The 19,226-nt window shown below is 37.5% G+C and overlaps 1 protein-coding gene across 6 annotated transcripts in view; it reads right to left on the reverse strand.

The window, feature by feature from the left end:
• Window positions 1-7,792: 7,792 nt before the first annotated feature.
• Window positions 7,793-19,226, reverse strand: part of ASAP1 (ArfGAP with SH3 domain, ankyrin repeat and PH domain 1) — a 606,433-nt gene continuing 594,999 nt past the window's right edge. For all 6 annotated transcript variants that reach the window (XM_074202331.1, XM_074202330.1, XM_074202328.1 and 3 more), the window contains one exon: window positions 7,793-15,920. In XM_074202331.1, coding sequence (XP_074058432.1) covers window positions 15,846-15,920 — 75 coding nt within the window. In that variant the 3' untranslated portion in view covers window positions 7,793-15,845. The remainder of the gene's footprint in view (window positions 15,921-19,226) is intronic.

A 19,226-nucleotide genomic window follows, 5' to 3' on the forward strand; every position in this document is an offset into this window, starting at 1 on the left:
ACACAATGACCTGTAAAATGCCCTTTCTTGGTTCTAAGTGAGTGTGGAGTTACTACCCATAATAATTTTGGCAGATAGTAGGTTGGGAAGGAAGAAGCTTATTTTCATTACTTTATTAGAACAGATTCTCTCATTTTCTGATCGAGAACCCTGTTAGTAAATAAGGAATGGGGAGGGAAATCCCCTGAAGGGTTGTTCCCAGTCTATAAATAACTCCTCGTAGAGGCCCTGGGGAAGGGATCTTGACCTTCCTCTACTACTCTAGGGTTTACAGAGCCCTTGACATAAATGATCTCGTTTAGTCTTCAAGCTTGTGATACAGGTACTTCATTTATTATTAAACTCATCATTATTATTATTATTATTAAACTCATTTTTCAGATGAGGAAACTGATGCTAAGGTTAAATGACTAACCAAAGTCACCCAAAAATTGTGTCAGAGATGGATTTGAACCTCTGTCTTCTCCATTCCTAGCTGGAAGCAGTAAGGAAACTCATTGGATAGAACAGGGAAGACCTGAGTTCAAATTGGGTCTCAGACAATTACTATCTCTGTGCTTTTGGCCAAATCACTTAACCTCTGTTTGCTTTAGTCCACTTGAAAGAGAAGGAATTGGCAAACCACTCTAGTATCTTTGCCAAGAAAGCCTCGTGGTCAGTATTAGAGTGCCACGGTCCCCAGCGCCATGGAGAGTTGGGAACAACTGCAAAACAACTTTTCCATCCCTGAGCAATCTTTCTACTCTCTACATCATCCAGTCTATCATTGGAATGTAGTATGGATTGTAATGTTAGGATAGGGCTAGGGAAATACCCTAGCTGGCTTTGCCAGCCCTAGTCTCAGGGTTCCATGTAGTCTGTGGAGAAATAGGGGCAGAGAGTAGAATTCATCCATTGAGAGGAGCTTTAGTGATGTAGTATGTAATCTCTGCTTTCACACCCATGGATCCATCCCCCTTAGAGCCAGTTAGCACTGAACCTTCTTCTTAAGGGAAGAGAAGCAAACAGAAATAGAGACAGACAGACAGGTAGTCAGAGAGGGGGAAGAGGGAATGAAGGAAGGAAGGAAGGAAGGAAGGAAGGAAGGAAGGAAGGAAGGAAGGAAGGGCCGAAGGAGGTAGGGAGGAAAAAAGGGTAGCTAGGTACCAAAAAAAAACCACCCCAAAATAAACCTTCAAATTAAAACTGTTTTAGGAAAGACAATTATGAACTTGCAATATGAGAAACAATCGATTTTTTTAAAAAACTAAAGTGTTTCTTTATAATTATAATGGATAGAGTAAGAGACCTGGATAAGAAAGCCCTGAGCCTATATCCAGCCTTAGACACTATGTGATCACATCACCTGCTAGTTTGCTGAGCTACTGAAGAGGACTGATCAGTGAGGAAAGAAGCTGGAGGGCATTCTTTTTATGCTTGTGGGAGTTTCTGTCGTTGGATTTTTTTTTTCTTATTGGTTTTTTTTTTTTTTACAGTTTTCAAGCTCTTAATTTTGTTGTTCCTCCTACTTTCTTTCCTGTTCTCTGGAAGGAAGGAAAGAAAGAAAGAAATGAAGAAAGAAAGAGAAAGAAAAGAAGGAAAGAAAGAAGAAAAAGTCACTTGATCTCCCTTTGCTTCAATTTCTTCATCTGTAAAGTGGGTATAATAATAGTACCTATCTTCCAGAGTTATTGTCAGGATTAAATGAAATAATAATTCTCAAGTGCCTGGTGCCTTCCAGGGCATATATCCATGATGCTCTTTATAATATTTCAGATTTTTATTATTCTAAGGGTCCTACCACTTAGGAAACTGCCTTACTCCTTACTCCTTTCTTAAAGCCCTCTTTGTAACCCTGGACCTGAGCAGACCCCAACAATAGCTATTGTCCAGTTAGTAGAAAAAAGGGCCTTGCTGGGCCTTACTGAACTAGACAAAGCCTTCCAATTCTAAGGTTTGAATTCAGTCAGTGTATGCAACTGGCTGAGATTGCCTGAGGAGTGCCAGCCAGCCAGGCAAAGCCAAAAGCTGCTTAGAACCTGCTTCCTCCAGATAAGGAGAAAGAATTTTCCTTTGTTTTGTTTTGATGGTAAACTTTTTTGACCCAAATGGAAGCAAAATACATAAACCTTTGCCTTAAACTGAATAACAAATGCAGTGATATTTGACTATTTTCTTCAATTAAAAGAATTTATAGATTTAGCACTAACACTAAAAATAATCAAACCAAAATAAACTTTCAAATTAACACTGTCTTAAGACAATTATGAACATACAATATGAGTAATAATAGATTTTTTTATCAAAATTTCTCTTTATAATTATAAATCCCTTTACTTTTTTCCCCTTTGGTTTTTGCCAGGCAATGGGGTTAAATGATTTATCCAAAGTCACACAACTTAGCTAATTATTATTTTTTTAAGGTTTTTTTTTTGCAAGGCAAATGGGGTTAAGTGGCTTGCTCAAGACCACACAGCTAGGTAATTATTAAGTGTTTGAGGCTGGATTTGAACCCAGGTACTCCTGACTCCAGGGCCAGTGCTTTATCCATTGCACCACCTAGCTGCCCCACAACTAGGTAATTATTAATTATTTGGGGTTGGATTTGAACTCAGGTCCTCCTGACTCCAGGGCCTGGGCTCTATCCATTGTGTTTACTGAACTTTTGAATTGAGATGAACACCTGTAGGCTGCAGTTTTTCTTTGCTCCTTAAATAACAATAATATTTTTCTCCTTTGGTTTCCAAAATAATCCTGTAAATTAGGTGCTATTATTATTTTTATTCCCATTTTCAGATAAAGAAACTGAAGCTAAGCAGGGTTGAATGACTTACCCAATCACATACAGCTAGTAAGTATCTGTAACAAGATTTGAACTAGTGTCTTTCTGATTCCTGATTCAATGGCATGTCCACTATACTCCTGAAGTTGTCACCTTTGCTAGACCTTCCCTGCTCCTTGAATATCTGAATACCAAGTGATCTCATTTTAGAGATTTTTATCCCAAAACCCACAAAATTCATTTAGAAATTAAAAAGGGTAGAAAAAAAGTAAAGGAGCTTCAAACAATTCTAGCATTAGGATTTTATAGGGTAATGGAAGAATAATGGAATGTCCAGTTGGAAGAGATCTTAGAGGTTAATCTAATCCAATTCTCTCATTTTTCCAAGGTCCAGAGCTAAAGGAACTTCCCCAAGGTGAACTAGGACTGAAATCTATGTCTCTTAATTGTTTTCCTGATCAGTTTACTAGGGAAACAAAAAGAATGGGAGTATGGGGTCCTAGGAGAATAGACATCATATGAGAAATTTGATATCATAGTACGACCAGAGACTTTAGAGATGATGTTGTTCAGACCCTTGACTTTTTACTGAGGAGGAGGCTGAGGCCCAGAAGTGTTAAGTCACACATCTGACAACACTTAGGTCCTTTGACTGATATCAGAATGAGGAAGACTGAGTTCATTTCCTAACCAGGACACTAACTAGCTATGTGACTATGGGCAAATCTCTGAATCTCTCCTCGCTTTAGTTTCTTTTTAACATGATGGCGTTAGACCTCTAAGGTCCCTTCTAAATCAATGATGCTATGATCCAAATCTAGTGGTCTTTCCCCTCCTCTCCCCTCCCCTCCCCCTAAGAGTCGATGGCTAAGAGAAAATAGAGAAGGGTATTAGAATGGCAACCCCCCCCCCCCCCCACAGTTGCCTTAGTCTTAGATGGGGCTTCCTCTTGAGCAAGTTCTTGGGATCAAAGAAGCTAAAACTGAGTTACTTTTCCAGCAAGCCCTGTTCTAAGCCTGTGCCAACTCTGCCTTGGCTTTAGGCAGGCATTGAACTGTAGTCTACAGGTGTTCATCTGAATAGGCCTATTCATATTGGGAGCACTCAGGTTATATATGTGTGCCCAAAACTATGGTGGTCAGCGAAAGGAAGCTGAATCTGACCATGTACCAAGCTTTACTTTCAGACTGGGAAGTAAAACAGTAGCTGTAGCATGAACAGGAAGTGTGGACTCATAGCATCTTTGGGTTTTAGAAGTGGTTATGGCAGAAGCAGGAACTAAGACTGCACAGTCAGACCGTAGTGGTGGGTTTTTTTTAAATTAATAAAGTAATGTTTTGCTAAAGTACCCTAAAAAGGGGGAGGGGGAGATGAAAGGGTGAGACTCTGCCCTTAGGGTAGGGTGGAGAGTCTTCATAATACTCTACCTTTAGAATAGAGGATTCTTTTCAGGTCCCAAAATACTTTTCTCCCATTGCCTCATTTACAAATTAACAAAAAGAAGCATTGAATTCTGTGTATTAGTAAAGAGTAAAGGATCAGAGAGGTTTTTGATAACTAACTGGAGCCCAAATACAGTGCTCTTTCCACTAATTCAATATTTGTTTTTTGTCATGATTTGGCTGATGTTCCTAGGGTGAGGGAAGACCCTGAGATGAACAGATAATCCTTCTTCTCTTCAACATTGCAGCCTGTGACCATGACTTCTTGTTTTAGTTTGCTAGCCAACTTGCCTTTGGCTTCCCTTTTGAAACACCAAGTGTTCAGTGTTCTGTCTTTGGGCCAAGCTAAGAGGCAGTGGGGAATAGTGTGACTACAAAATGAGCATGAGAAGTACTGGTTCTTCTACTTTCTCACTAGATGACCTTGAGCCAAGTTTCTTAACATCTCTGAACCTCAGTTTTCTTACCTGTGAAATGAGGATTTGTCTCTTCTAAGGTCAGAGCCTAAGGCTATCTGAATGTAAGCTGCAAAATCTCTTACAGTCTAAGGAAAAGGAAAGGACCCTGTCTTCTTAGTAGCCTTTATTTACATATTTTTGATACACACACATGTGAAAATAACTTCCATTCCTCTTTGAGCAAGGACCCAGGGATTGCCTATTCCAAAAAGACTTCAATAATAGAATAAGGAGTGAATTGCTGGAGATCAAAGGATTAAAAGCTAGATGGCACCTTAGAGAGCATTTGGTTCAACCTCCTTATATTTCAGATGAGAAAAAAGAAGTCCTAAAAGGTAAAATGACTCATCTAAGGCACCACAGCTAGTAAATAATATAGCTAGTTGTGGTACTAACCAAGATCATCCAATCCAAATTCAGTACTTTTTCTACTGTTGCATGAACAAACAAATGAAAAAGCATTCATTAATGCTTATAATGTGCCAGACTAGATACAAATACAAAAGTCTCTACCCTCATATGGTTTACCTTCTAATGGGGTATAGACAGCACATATAAGAGCATAAGTGGCCAAGGAAATGTTTTGGTCTAGAAAATTTCAAGGATGATGAGTGAAGCTATAAGGGATTATATTGGCACACACTTTCCAGGAGCAATGGTAACATAGATTTGATGATGATTTTAGAACAGAGAAGGAAAGGGTTAAGATAGGGAAAAACATTGGAGTGCAGAAGTGTGGTGGTGAATGTTTAACAACTGGCTTTCTGGGGGGAGGGGAAGGCCACCAGACAAAATTTTAAATTTAATCTTCATTATTAAAATTTTCTTCATCAACTTTAAGTCTAGACAATAAATCAAACCTTGATTTAAAGTATTTGCTGATTTCTAATGCTCATAATGAAAATTTGATGATTGTTACACAAAGAAGGTGTTAGCTCTACCAGTTTGTATAAATTGAAGCCTGCTTAGAGCTGGCTTAGATAAGAGAAGTTCACACAGAACATTCACCCATCATAACAGGGCTCTCAGAATGGGAATCCCAGAATTTAAAGGTTTAAGTCTTCCAGAGTAGGGTCTGTAGTGAAAATTGGAAGATTGGATAAGAAGATGGTTTGGATTTTTTGAGCAGATACAAGATTCCCGTGGTTTCTCCCACAAAATACCCACCCCTTCAAGCTGCCATCCCCAAACTGACCCCAAAGATTAGGTGCCATAATTTTATTTATTTCTTTTTTTTTTAGTTTTTGCAAGGCAATGGGGTTAAGTGACTTGCCCGAGGTCACACAGCTAGAAAATTGTTAAGTGTCTGAGGTGGGATTTGAACTCAGGTACTATTGACTCCAGGGCCAGTGCTCTATCGCCACCTAGCCATCCCCAGGGGCCATAATTCTTAAAATACTGCTGTAGGTTAGCTCAATGAAAGTAAAGCCTTAAACATGTTTACCAGGTCCTTGGAAAAGAACTCTTTCCCTTAATTTTTCACAGCAGATATCATAAACATTTCCTATTTCTCCATTTTGGTGCTAATTCCAAGCAATACATTTTCCATCATTTCCAAGATTAGGAGCAAGAGGGAGTTGGATCCCAGGGTGCCTCCTTCCTTCATCTTTCCAATAATTTCAATTGACTCTCACCCAATGTGTATTCTGCCTTCACACACCTCTTTGGAGCCTTTAATTCTGTTTGCAGAGGTGTGAAGTGCTAAGAGCCCTGTTTTTCTCTTGGGGCTTGCAAAAGACCTTATTTGAGGCCATCAGAAGCCTTGGCCCAGGATTACTTTGTGATCCAATTTTTGCCCAGCAGCTGTGTTTACCTCAGCTTTTATTCCTCTTGGAAGCCAAAATATTTTAGTTTTTGCATACATGATTGTCGTGCCCACAGTTATTTCCTCCTGCTTTGCCTTTTTTGCCATCCCCTAAAGAAATTTCCCTTAAGTCTAATTGTCCATGTAGAAGAACAGTAATGTGTCCACTCTGGCTTTTGGAACCCACACCCTGAGCAGGTGACTAAAAAAATGCTTATTTCTCAGCAGACCTGGCAAAGGCTCTTCTCTGAATCAGAAATATTTCATTTAATTGTTCAGTCTTTCCGGCCCTTCTGACTGCAGACATACCTGTTGATACAAAAACACCAACAAAAACCAAAACCAAAACAAATCCTCAAAATGCAAACAAAATGTCTGGGTCATCAATCAGCTTTGACCCAGTTTCTCCTGATAAAACTCAGAAAAAAAATTAGTGAATATATATCGAATTGAGCTTTTCTCTTGGGGTTCAGTGTTAAATATTGCAGAAAGATAAAGAATATTTTTTAAGGTTTTTTTTTTTGGCAAGGCAATAGGGTTAAGTGGCTTGCCCAAGGCTGCCACACAGCTAAATTATTAAGTGTCTGAAGCCGAATTTGAACCCAGGTACTCCTGACTCCAAGGCTGGTGCTTTATCCACTGTGCCACCTAGCCACCCCAAGAATACATTTTTGAAGGGAAAAAAGACTTTTGCATTAGTCGTGTAAGAGGTCAGTGGCCCACAGGGGATGGAAATTCTATACGAGTTTGAGAGTGGAAGTCAGATTTCAGAGGTTTAAGGAGTGAGCACATGGTGAGGCAGAGAGCTGCCAATCTTGTTTTTAGAAATAGAAAGAAAATAGAAGAGAGAAAAAAAGAAAAATAGAGGATAATAGCTTGAGAAATCAAAGGACTCAAAAATATACAAACAGATCTACTTATTATTTCATTGATGTGACTACTCCCTCCAAAGATGCAGATTGCAGTCCATCCATTCCTTTCTATCTTCCATGCCTCTTATCCATATTCTTCCCAAAGCTCACCTCAGAGAGTCTAACATGCTGGAGGTCATTCTTATTTTCCCGACATCAGCAATATATTCATTTTGTGTCATTTTGTGTCACAATTCAGATTGTGTCATGTATTGTCTTCATAACATAACTAGTCTGTCTTCTCTTTGAATGTTTTCCTAAAGACAGCCTTGATTATGGCTTCTCCAAGTTTGTCATGCCTTATGTTGCAATCTACCCAGCAATTGCCCTCTGGGATACTTGTTTTCAATTGGCAACTCTTGAAATAGGGGTCAAGGGGAAGTGTTTTTGTAGGCAAAAAGGGGAGAGAGAGAGAGAGAGAGAGAGAGAGAGAGAGAGAGAGAGAGAGAGAGAGAGAGAGAGAGAGAGAGAGAGAGAGAGAGAGAAGAGGAGAAGGGGGGAGAGGACAAGAAAGCACAGCAGAGGACAGGTGAATACAAGAGAGTAAAGAAAAGGTGAGAAGAGAGAGAAGATAATAGAGGAAAGGAGATAAGAGTGAAGAAAGGAGAGGAGGAGGGAACCAATCCACTATGAAGGAACTTGAGTTCATGCCATATTTGAATATTTACTAGACTTGTTTCTTTCTGGTTCTATCAGGAAAATCAGGAGCAATGTACATATTTAAAGAAATATTTAAAGAAATCATTTTAAGCCCATGTCAGGAAAAATAAAATAAAAATAAAGATTCTTAAAAATTTAAATTGTTCACATTATGACTAATATGGAAACATTAAATATTATTGCACATGTATAACCTAAAAGAAAAATAGCATGCTTCAATCTGCATTCAAACATTATCATTCTCATAATTGCGCATATCTAACCTATATCTGATTGCTTACCATCTTAGAGAGAGTGGGGAGGAGGAAGGGTGGGAAGCAGGAATAGAATTTGGAAGTCAAAATTTTAAAATAAAAATGTTAAAAAATTGTGAAAAAAGAATACTGGAAAGATAGAAAGGGGGAGTTTATAGAGAAATTTAAAAAACCAAACAGATTTTATATTTGATCCAAGAGATAATAATAGATTTGATTGAATGGTCTGACTTGAACTTTAGGAAATCAACTTGACAGCTGAGTAGAGGTAGAATGGGTGACCCAATAGGACAATGTTTTATTTCCTTGGAGATATTTAAATAATTGTTGGATATTCCTTTATCAAGAATGTTGCAGAGAGGATTCATGATTGCATCTTGAGATTCTCTGATCTCCCTGCCTTTGTGGTAGTTCCTCTGTATCCTTCAATGGTGCCTCCTCCTCCTCTTCTTCTTTACCCTTCAATGTGAGAATTTCCTGAAAGGTTATAGAATCTCTGGGTTGGAACAGATGCTGGAAGGCATCCAGTCCAACCTGTTCCTCCCTGAGAATTCCTTTCATTTGCTGTATATTGACAGTTTTGAACCATCACTGTAACATAAGGCCCTAATCATGAGATATCTATACATGAGCTACCGAAAGTAGAATTTAATGCTATTAAAACAGGTGCATTTATAATTATTTTTTTAAATATCTGTTTGTGACTTTCTGGTCCTATACATTAAGTCCAAATTCTAGATCTTCAACCAGTATCTTCTTAGTGCCAACAGCATTTTTCAGTGGGTCACAAGTGGAGCTGCTACGAAAGTGGCTAAGCATCCTTTTCATACCTGTCATTCATTGCATCTCAGAAGAAACCAGTTCTCTTTTATCTCTCTCAATTTTAGTGATCTCAAGGGACATAGACTTTTATTATCACCTATCTGCTGATAATTTACAGCATCCTTATAGATCACCCTACCTTTACTCTCCTCCATCCAATTCACCTACGAAAGGAATTTTCTATTGTCTGGACCCGGTTATTTTTAGTTTCTACCTTCTACCTATTGAGGAAAATTTAATTCATTGCCTGGTATTCAAAGTCCTTTGCAATCTGGCACCACACTACTTTTCCAGTTGAATCTTACATCATTCTTCTCATCTCATTCTAAGATCTAGACAAATTAGATTGCTTTCTTTCTCTGAACATACATTACACTCTCCCTCCTCCAGGTCTTTTCTTATGTTACTCTTCATGTTAAGAATTCAGTCTTTATTTTCCTTTGCTTTCAGAATTCCTGTCTCTCTTTAAAGCTTAACTCAAATTATACTTCCTCTGGCCCAGGGAATCTTAACCTGGGGTCTGTGAACTTTTTTTTAAAAGAGAATTTAGGAGTCCATGACACAACTGTCTAAAAACTATTGTTCTTGATGGCTTCCTCAAGTCATTTGCAAACCAGTTTCTCTGGAAGCCTCCCAAAGTGTTTTGGATTTTAGCTGTAAGATGAGTTTATCATGTAATTCTTTATTATCAGTTCTGTGTCTTATTCCCTCCTTCTCCCATCAAAATGTAAGATTCATAATGGCAGGGAATGAATTATATTTAATCTTCATATTCCTCCCTTCCTCTAGAGTCAAGAGGATTCAAGTCAGAATCCTCCTTTGGACACTTACTAACTCTATAATCTTGGGCAAGTTATGTAACTTTTTTGAGCCTCAGTTTCCTTAGTTCTAAAATGGGGATAACATCTACTTCTGAGAGTTGTCATGAGGATTAAATGAGATAACATACAAGAAATGTTTTGCCAATCTTAAAGTGCTTTTATAAATTCTATTAGTAATTGTTATATTACTATATATCATAAAATTTGGTATATTTTTATTATTGTAGTGTTATATATTGTATATTATAACTTGGTTTGTTATGTTTATTATATTACTATTTATACTTTATTATAGTAATATATGACATTAATATTGTAAATATGTGTTTATGATATTAACATGTATTAATGTTTATCACATTTGGTCCTTTTCTCTTATTCTTGGTTACTCAGGCTGTGGCTAATAGTGGGTGTACTTTTTAGTGGGATTTGGATACCTTGGTTTTTGTGACACTAATTTTGACCTTCCCTATTGGTGTTCACCAGTCATTAATATCAAAGGACATTGTATAATTGGAAATTTCGTGACCTTCTGGAGGGGTTGCTTGACTGTGTAAGCATCCACAGGACGTAGCAAAGGCACCATTTTGCTGGACTTGTCTAAGCTTGTTTTGCTTCTTTGGAACTCTGGTTTTAATCCTGATGATTCCAGCAGAGCAAGAGACCCTAGACTAGACTGGATCTGAAAGCTGTCTTAAGTGTTTGTATTCACTGGTTTCACTGAGATAAGCGATGACCAAAAGGTGAAAGAAAATTCCTTTAGGGATTATTGGGGACAGTCCAAGACAAGATTCCTTGAGGATTTTTAAATAGACTCAAACCTCAGAGGTCTGAACTGGTGTGTACTGAAGGTACAGCATATGTAGGGGGATTTGAGTCATGGCTTCTAATCTGACCCTTGATCATCTGGCATTCAGTGGAGTGTTAACATCATAATAATCCTTGTGAAGATAAGCCATGAATTCATGGTCATTCCCCATCATAAGATGTTTTCATTTAACTGGTAAAATTGGGTCAGCATACATTTTAGTCCCAATTAAGACAAGTAACTATTTTTTGCAATTAAAGATTTCTAATTTGTACAAGTGGTGAGAACCTAGGAAGTATGGTGCAAAGTGGAATCGGCTTAATTGCTTTGGCACTCATGGTCATAGCCAAAGAGATTTTTTTTTCCTTTTACTTAGCCAATGTTACAGCAAAGTGCCTGATACATTGATTATTAGGGATGATAATATATCTGGTTAAGTCAGTCTTCTTCCCTGCTGCACATCATTCTCCAAATCCATGTTTTGACTCTAGCATGTGACTTGAATGGGGATATCATTCTCAAGCTTCCTGGATGATGACATAATTCCAGTTATTTTAGATCAGTGATTCTTAGTCTGGGGTTTGTGGACAGATTTCAGTGAATCCATAAACTTGGATAGGAAAAAAAATTGATTTTTACTAATCTCTAACTGGAATTTTGTATTTATTTCAATTATTTAAAAACATTATACAGAGAAGGGGACCATAGGTTTCATTAGACTGCCAAAATTGTCCATAAGAGCCTGCTCTAGAACGGGTTCAAATTTATAGTTAGAAAGGTTCTTTTGAGTTCATCTGGTCCAATCCTCTTAATTTTACAGAAGAGGAAACTAAAGAGAGATTAAGTGAATTATCCAAGCTTCCCCAAGTTCTCAGCTCCAAATTTAGCAGTCTACCCACTGCACCAAACTGACTGTTGATTTCATGGTGACTTAGAAAAGTCTGTGGGTGTTCTTATGTGGCTTGCATTTGACTCACTACATAGGAATAGTCACCGCAATAGAACAATCAGCTGTTGTGGACAGGTAGACTGCATTAACCCATACTTTTCAACGAATCTTTTGGTTCATTCATTCTCTACATTGGTATAGGTTATAACTCATTCTCATCTTCTTTGTACATGTTCTTCCCTAGTTCTTCAGCAGATCAATTCAACATACTGCATCAATCTTGTTTCCTATACCAAACTAGAAAGATTGTAGGATCATGAAACTTAAAACTGAAAGAGGCCTTAGGGGTCATCTTGGCCAGAGATGAGGTTGTACATGAGGTTGAGAGGGGTGGTGACCTTTCTGTAATAGGAAATGTTGTCATCAACTTACTATTAAAATTTCACTGACTTGTCAGGAGTCATCTAGGCTAGTGGTATCAAATAGACATAGGGTCCACTAAATTGTATAAAAGGATCCCTGTGGGATGTATATTGACTAAAACCTCCTGTTAACATTATTTTTATTTTGCTACATTTTTATTTTGTTAAACATCCCCCAATTGTGTTTTAATCTGCTTCAGATTGGGGGCATTTAGCCCCTTTGGTCTAGATTGTTTTCATTTAGTTGAAAAAAAAATGGGACAAAGTGGCACCAATCATGTTTCATACTGGCATTTATACTTTATACCACAGTAAGATTTTATCTAAGAGGGCTGAAAATGAAGTCTCAAGTCTGTATCCCCCAAGTATCCTTCAGTTAAGTTATTAATTCTCTCCAACTAGAGATACTGCTGCCAATAATAACTCAAAATTTATGTTTTAAAATGTACAGAATCCTCTATAACCTAATGAGGTACAATAGAATTGTATGTTTAAGAGCCAGAAGAGATCTTCACAAGCCATCAAGACCAACCCTCTCATTTCACAGATGAGCAAACTGAAATGCATAAAAGGGAGGTCACTTCTGCAATCACCCCTAGGATCCTAGACTTAAGTGCTATGGGGGAGACTAATCTAGCCCAACTTTTCTCATTTCAAGGATGAGGAAACTGATGATGAATGAGGTGAAGCCACTCGTCCCTGGTCTCACAGGATTAGGATTAAACATCAGGGTTGGGATCTGGTCCCAGGTCTCTTGCTTCTGAGTTCATTGACCATTCTTCTAAACCACACTGCCCCTCTCCATTCAAAAAAGGGGCAGGGTTCAGATGTTTGGGATCAACTGAGAATATGTTTATTTAAAAGCAATTTTAAATATTAAAAAAAAAGTAGAAATGAACACATACAGTACTGGAAAAAAATGTCACATTAAATACCTGTGAAATGACAAGTGTACTGATGTTTGAACTTTAACATTCAGATGAGAAGTTGAAATTTAACTGGTGGCATGACCAGATCAAGATTCCTATACACAACATGTGGATGTTCTATCTAGGCAATAAAAAAATAAATAGCAATCGCTGTTCAACAGTAAAATAAGACACATACTATTTGCAGAACATACTTTCCCCTCTGGGAGAAAAATAAAAACAACTAATTAGCTATTTTTTTTTGTCTATAAGTTTCCATACCTCCAAAATACTATGTCATGTACAAAATTGCAGATAGTGGCTCACTGAGTTTCGGTACAGTATCTGTTTTAAACTCAATCAAGATCATAAAAGGTATCCTGACCTAGTTTTCCTATGTCCCACAGTAAGCTGGAATACAGAGAACGTCAGTTTCTGACGGAAGCATTGTCTCATTAAAAAAAAAAATTCATAAGCCTAGAGATGTTCCTTCAGAAGAGGTGACAAAGAACAGGTTGACTCCATGGGTCTTTACACATGTAGTCTTTATAGGTCTGGTTGTCATTGTATTTTTTAAACCAGTTTATTTTAAGATCACCTGAAAATACACTAGACCACAAAGATCATTAAACTTGTTCTTTAATGTAACTTAAAACACTGTATAAATCATGGAATGCTAAATAAATTCCTGGTTTCTTTCAGAAATCCAGTACAGCCAATATACTGAGGTGAGTACTGCTGTAGAGTAGACATTGTTGGGTTTGTTAGCTCCCGGGGATGCTTGTTTTCCTTTGAGGATGAGCTCTTGTCATCATCTGATCACAGGGACAATCTCATTTTACAGATGTGGCAACTGATAGCCACAGAGATGAAACAAGTTGTTCAAGGTCACACAGTTAGTGAATAGACAATATGGGATTTAAACCCAGATCTTCTGACTTCAAGTCTCATGCTCTTTCCTCGATATCACACTGTCTCCTAAATCAAGGGTCAGAGGGTCTAAGTGGAATGACTTTCCCAAGGTCACACAGCTAATAAGTATCAGACTATGGACTTGAATCTGCCTCTTGACTCTGCTATACCAAGCTTCCTCAAGTCATGCCGCTGATGAAGAAATTGATTTAAAAATCATTTTCTGATAACAGCTGATAATTTGCACAGCTCTTCACCAAGTTTTATTAGGCCATGACTGAAGTTTTCTATCCTAACCATTTACAGAGAACTACATTAATATTCACCGAGCACTTTCAGCTGGGCTAAGTAGACTCTGTTAAAGGTTTTTGTTTGGAGTTGTGCTTTTGTGAAACAAAATTTTCTCACTAGCTGCCAAGACTATCTGCTTAAAAATATTAGTTTTATTTGCCACTGCCAAAATAGTTTAAGCAAATGCAATGCCAGAACCACACATGAGAGAGACTCTGAGGCAGACAACAGTGGCAGCAATTGTAGAGTGAGACTATCGCATTCTGTTCCAGAATTAAGACTGATGTCAGGAGGAACCAAAATAAACAAATGTGTCCTTAATGATCTAATAAACCTCTGGAATGAAAAGAAAATTGAGTGCCGCGAGTTCACTTCAGGAAATGTGTTTGGTCACAGTGCAATTCATAGAAGCTTTTAAGGACCCCAGTTATGAATCGACTAGAAGGTGATTGGTGTATGGCTAGTGTTTTGAGTGGGAAAACTATTATCTCAAACTCTCGATTAATGAAGATTGAAAGCAGAAAAACAAAAAGGAATTGCTGCTGCAAGTCTCCAATGGGCTACTTGCAGGAAAGGCAGCTTCTTGAAGAATCTGTGTCCACAAAGGAGGAATATATTCTGAAATCAGTGGATTTTCAGTTTTGACAAGGTTGAGGACATTGACTTGTAATAGAATATGTAAAGTCATTTTTCAAGAAAGGTAATTGACTATAAATCAATACTGTTGTGATCTTATGTTTCAGTTTTAATTGTAATCAAATTTAAAAAATAAAGCTAACATTGTGTTTTAACTTAGCCATACTATTCCTTTATAAAAGGTAAGTTTCAGGTAAGCTTCTAAATGCATGCATAATGTAAACACTAATATTTTCTAGCAGTTCTTGGTTATTGAACATTTAATGAAAGAGACCTTTAGGAAACTGTACTCAGAGATTTTAAACTTTTGCTAAAATCATCATGGGGTATATGTTCTTTTTTGCATCATGAGGTAATATCACAGGGGCGCTAACCATGGAATGGTATAAATTCACCATTCTTAAACACGAACTAGGCAATGAGCATCTTAATATGCCATGGAGAGCTGAAAGGTCGGTGAACATTTCTCAGAAAGAATAATACTTACATGTAACTGAGCACTTTCTGTAATAAATACCAAAGTGGGTTTCATAGCTGTAAACTGTATACACTGATAACTGCAGGCTCGTCCGTAATGGATGTAAATGGTTTGCTTGGAAAACAGAATCTAACTCTCCACTAAAATTTTTTAGTCACATAACTGAGAATACTGAATTGTTAGAACAAAGAGTCCATTCTATGCACTTCAACTGTTGATCAAGACCACCTCTATTTGGAAAGCTAGAAGTTCATACACTTTTTTTTTTTGTTTTTGTTTTAAACAGCATAGACAGCGATGTAAGTGCTAGATGCCGAGGATGGCTTCAGCAAACCCGATAAGGCGTGCCAGATTCCAAGGCTACCTTAATACTGGCAAAGGCGGAATAACGCAGTATATTTACAATATATAATTCACCTCATGAGGTGACCTTAAATGAATTTCATATTCTGTAACAGCAGCTATATACACATTGTGCACAGGATTACAAGGAGGCAGCAGCTGTCTGCTTTTGCTTAAAAGCCCATCTTGCACATATGATGGGCAATGCTCAAAGATTTGCGTTTTGCTAGTCGGACAAGATGTGGACAAAGGACACAGGGAAGACCCCCTTTCTCTCTGGATGTCCTTCGATGTGTCCAATCTGTAAAGAGAGAATACACAACAGTCAGTTTGGAAATTCTGTAATTTTACAATTAGTCAATGATTGCTTTGAGTCCCAGACTGGTGATTGTATTGGAGGGGTGGAGAAAAAGCTCTCCTCAGAATGTACAATTTTGTCACTAATGTAAAATAGCAACACATTTCTAATTTAAAGTCTTAAAGAATTTCAGAGAATCACAGAATTTTAAAGTTGTAAAAGATCTCTTCGTGTATGTAGCCCAGGGATTCTTAACATGGAGTCTACAAATTTATTTTTAAAATACTTTAGTAGGAATGGAGCACTGACCCTGGAGTCAAAAGGACCTGAGTTCAAAAACCAGTCTCAAATACTTATTAGTAGTGTGTGACTATGAGTGAGTCACTTAAATTGCTTCCAAAAAGCAAAAACAAATAAAATAAATTATTTTGATAACTGCATTACAACAGAATTGGTTTCCTTTGAGATCTATGTATTTTATGACTTTCAAAATATTATTCTGAGAAGGTGTCCAAATGCTTCACCAGACTGGCAAATGAGGACAAAATTGAGGTGAAAAAAGGTTAAAAACTCCTGATTTAGTTTAGTCTATACATGTAAGGAATTCCTCTCATAAAATACTCCATAAATGGTTATCTAGCATCTACTTGAAGACCTACAGGAAAGAGGAGTTCATTGTCTCTTACACAGCCCATTTTGCTTTTGGATAGCTTGAATTGTCAGAAGTTTAAGTTGGCCTCTTGGTAGTTTTGCTCTCTGGGATCAGTGAAACCAAGTTGAAGCCCTCTTTGACAAAACTAATGCACTGAAAAGTTAAATGACGTATCTAAGGTCACACAGCTATGAGATGGGTAGCACTTGAATCTGGGTCTAACTAAAGGCAAATCATTTACCCATTATCTCACACCACCCTAGGTTTAAAAATGAAATATCAGAGTCAAAGATCTAGGAGGGTTTTATTGACTCTATCCCCGCCACACACACACTTTAAGGTGGGGAAAAAAAAGAGGACCAGAGTAATAAAATAATTTTTAAAAAATGGCATTTATTTAGCAGTGCAAAGTTTGCAAAATCATTTACATGAGATCCCATTTGAGTCTTTCAAGAACAACTCTGTGAGGTCAGTACTACAGATAATATTTACAGGTGAGAAAATTTTGAGGTCTGAGAAGTTAAGTAATGAGTTCATGGTCACACAACCTAGTAAGTAAATGTCCAAGAAGTGATATGAACATAAGCCTCCCAACTCCAAGTCTAATTCTCTACACCCAGTAAATCATATTGTCATATGCCAAAGATTACACAACAAGTCAGTCTTCCAGACTGAGCTAGAACCCAGGTGATTCCCAGCCCAATGCTTCTTCCTCCTATCCTGTATCCCACAAAGGCTTATGGAAGTCTCAACATAACTGTGTAAATCTATGTTCAGGGCTTTGAGCCATATCTTTCTTAGGGATCTAGTTAATGCAAAGGAAAAGCATTCAGCAAAGCTGAAAAGCAGAAGGGTGGAGGAAGAGGAAATATGGGTGTTAGTTTAAAATAGGAAATCTATCTTGCATTGCTCCATATAGGGTGATGGGTTAAACACAGAGTTTCATTTTGGGATGTCTCTGACTGCTGCTTACTTACCTCATAGAGTTTCTATGAGGAAAATAGCTTAAAAAATAATTTTCAATTTCTATGGTGTTTTAAGGTTCATTAAGTGCTTTATGCACATTGTCTTAATTAAGCCTCAATAACCTTTTGTATCTCCCTTTAACAGATGAGTAAACTGAGGGTCAGAGAGATTTAACTCACCCAGGGTCAAAGAGCTAGTTAAGTGTTGGAGGCAAGAACTGAAGCCAGGTATACTTGACTCTAAATCTGGAACACTTGTCCATTAGGCATAATAATCATATCACCCATTTTTTGATCACTGTGTTATCACTTACAAGGCAGTCATAACCTTGGCACCAGCAATGAGCTCAACTTCAATGGGTCTCAGTTTCTTCATTTGTAAAATGGAAATAACAACATTAATTGCTTCAAAACTGGCCTCAGACACTTACTTTTATTTTTTTGTTTTTGCAAGGCAATGGGGTTGTTAGACACTTATAGGAAAGCCAATTTCACCTATGCCTTAGTTTCCCTAACTATAAAAATGAGGTTAATATGAGCACCAACCTCACAGGGTTGTTGTGAGGATCAAAGGAAATATTTCAAAAGCACTTATCATGGTTTTGGACACAGATTTCCTTAATAATGTTTATTCCCTTCCCTCTCAAAGTTTTCAAAGCCTTTCCACAGCACTCCTATGAGATCAAGTATTTTTTGTCCCCCTATACAGATGAAAAAAACTTTGAAAGAGGGAAAGTATCTTAGTTTGGGCCTTGAAACCAAATATTCCTAGTTCCAACTTCACTGTTCTTTAACCCCCACTTTCGTTCAACTCAGTTGGAAGAAAACTGTTCTGTAAAATATGAGCTGTAATATTAATTTAATATAAGCTACTACTACTATTCCTCATACTTATTTGGCCCATTATATGCAGAACATTGGAAATGAATGGATACAGAAACTGTTAAAAGGTTTACTCTCATTCCACAATATATTCTAAGGATCCACAACTAGAGGCACCAGTTTGCTAACTTGCAGAAAAATCATTGATCATCCATCCTGGTTGCTTGTGATCTAGACATAGATGTTCCTCTTTGTAGAGGAGGAAACCCCAAATGCTCCATTCTGTCACAAAAGAGGAAGATCACCTAAAAACAACTGAAGGATCCCTTGTTATGTACTTAGTTAGTCCGTCTCTAAGAGCTTTTTCATCATTATTTTTTTTAAGAGAGAAAGCTTGTTCTTATGAGTAAGTTATCTCTGCTTGACTGTAATTTTCAGCTGACCCATGTGACTCCTCTTCTGTTGATAGACATGGCTTAAGTATTCCTCATTCTTAAAGAATCCTCACTTGACTCTACATTCTTTCAAGCTTACTCTCCCTCTTTTTTCTCATTCTTCTCACAAACTCCTGGAAAAAGATGTCTTTACTCATAACTTACTTTTTCTTCCCTTACTTCTCAAACACTTGAAACCAGGCTTCTAACTTCCACACTCATTTAAAATTATTGATAATTTTTTAAATTGCCAAATCCAATGATCTTTTCTTAGTTCTCATCCTTCTAGACGCTTTTGTAGCATTTAAAGCTTCTGACTGTACTCTTTCCTCAGTGCATTTTTGAGACATTGCTTTCTGGGTTCTTTTCCTACTTGTCTGATTGTCCCTTGTCTGTCTCTTTTGTTGGCTCATCCTTTGCAGCCCACTCCTGGGAC

The sequence above is a fragment of the Macrotis lagotis genome, chromosome X (genome assembly GCF_037893015.1).
Source record: "Macrotis lagotis isolate mMagLag1 chromosome X, bilby.v1.9.chrom.fasta, whole genome shotgun sequence".
NCBI lineage: Eukaryota > Metazoa > Chordata > Mammalia > Peramelemorphia > Peramelidae > Macrotis > Macrotis lagotis.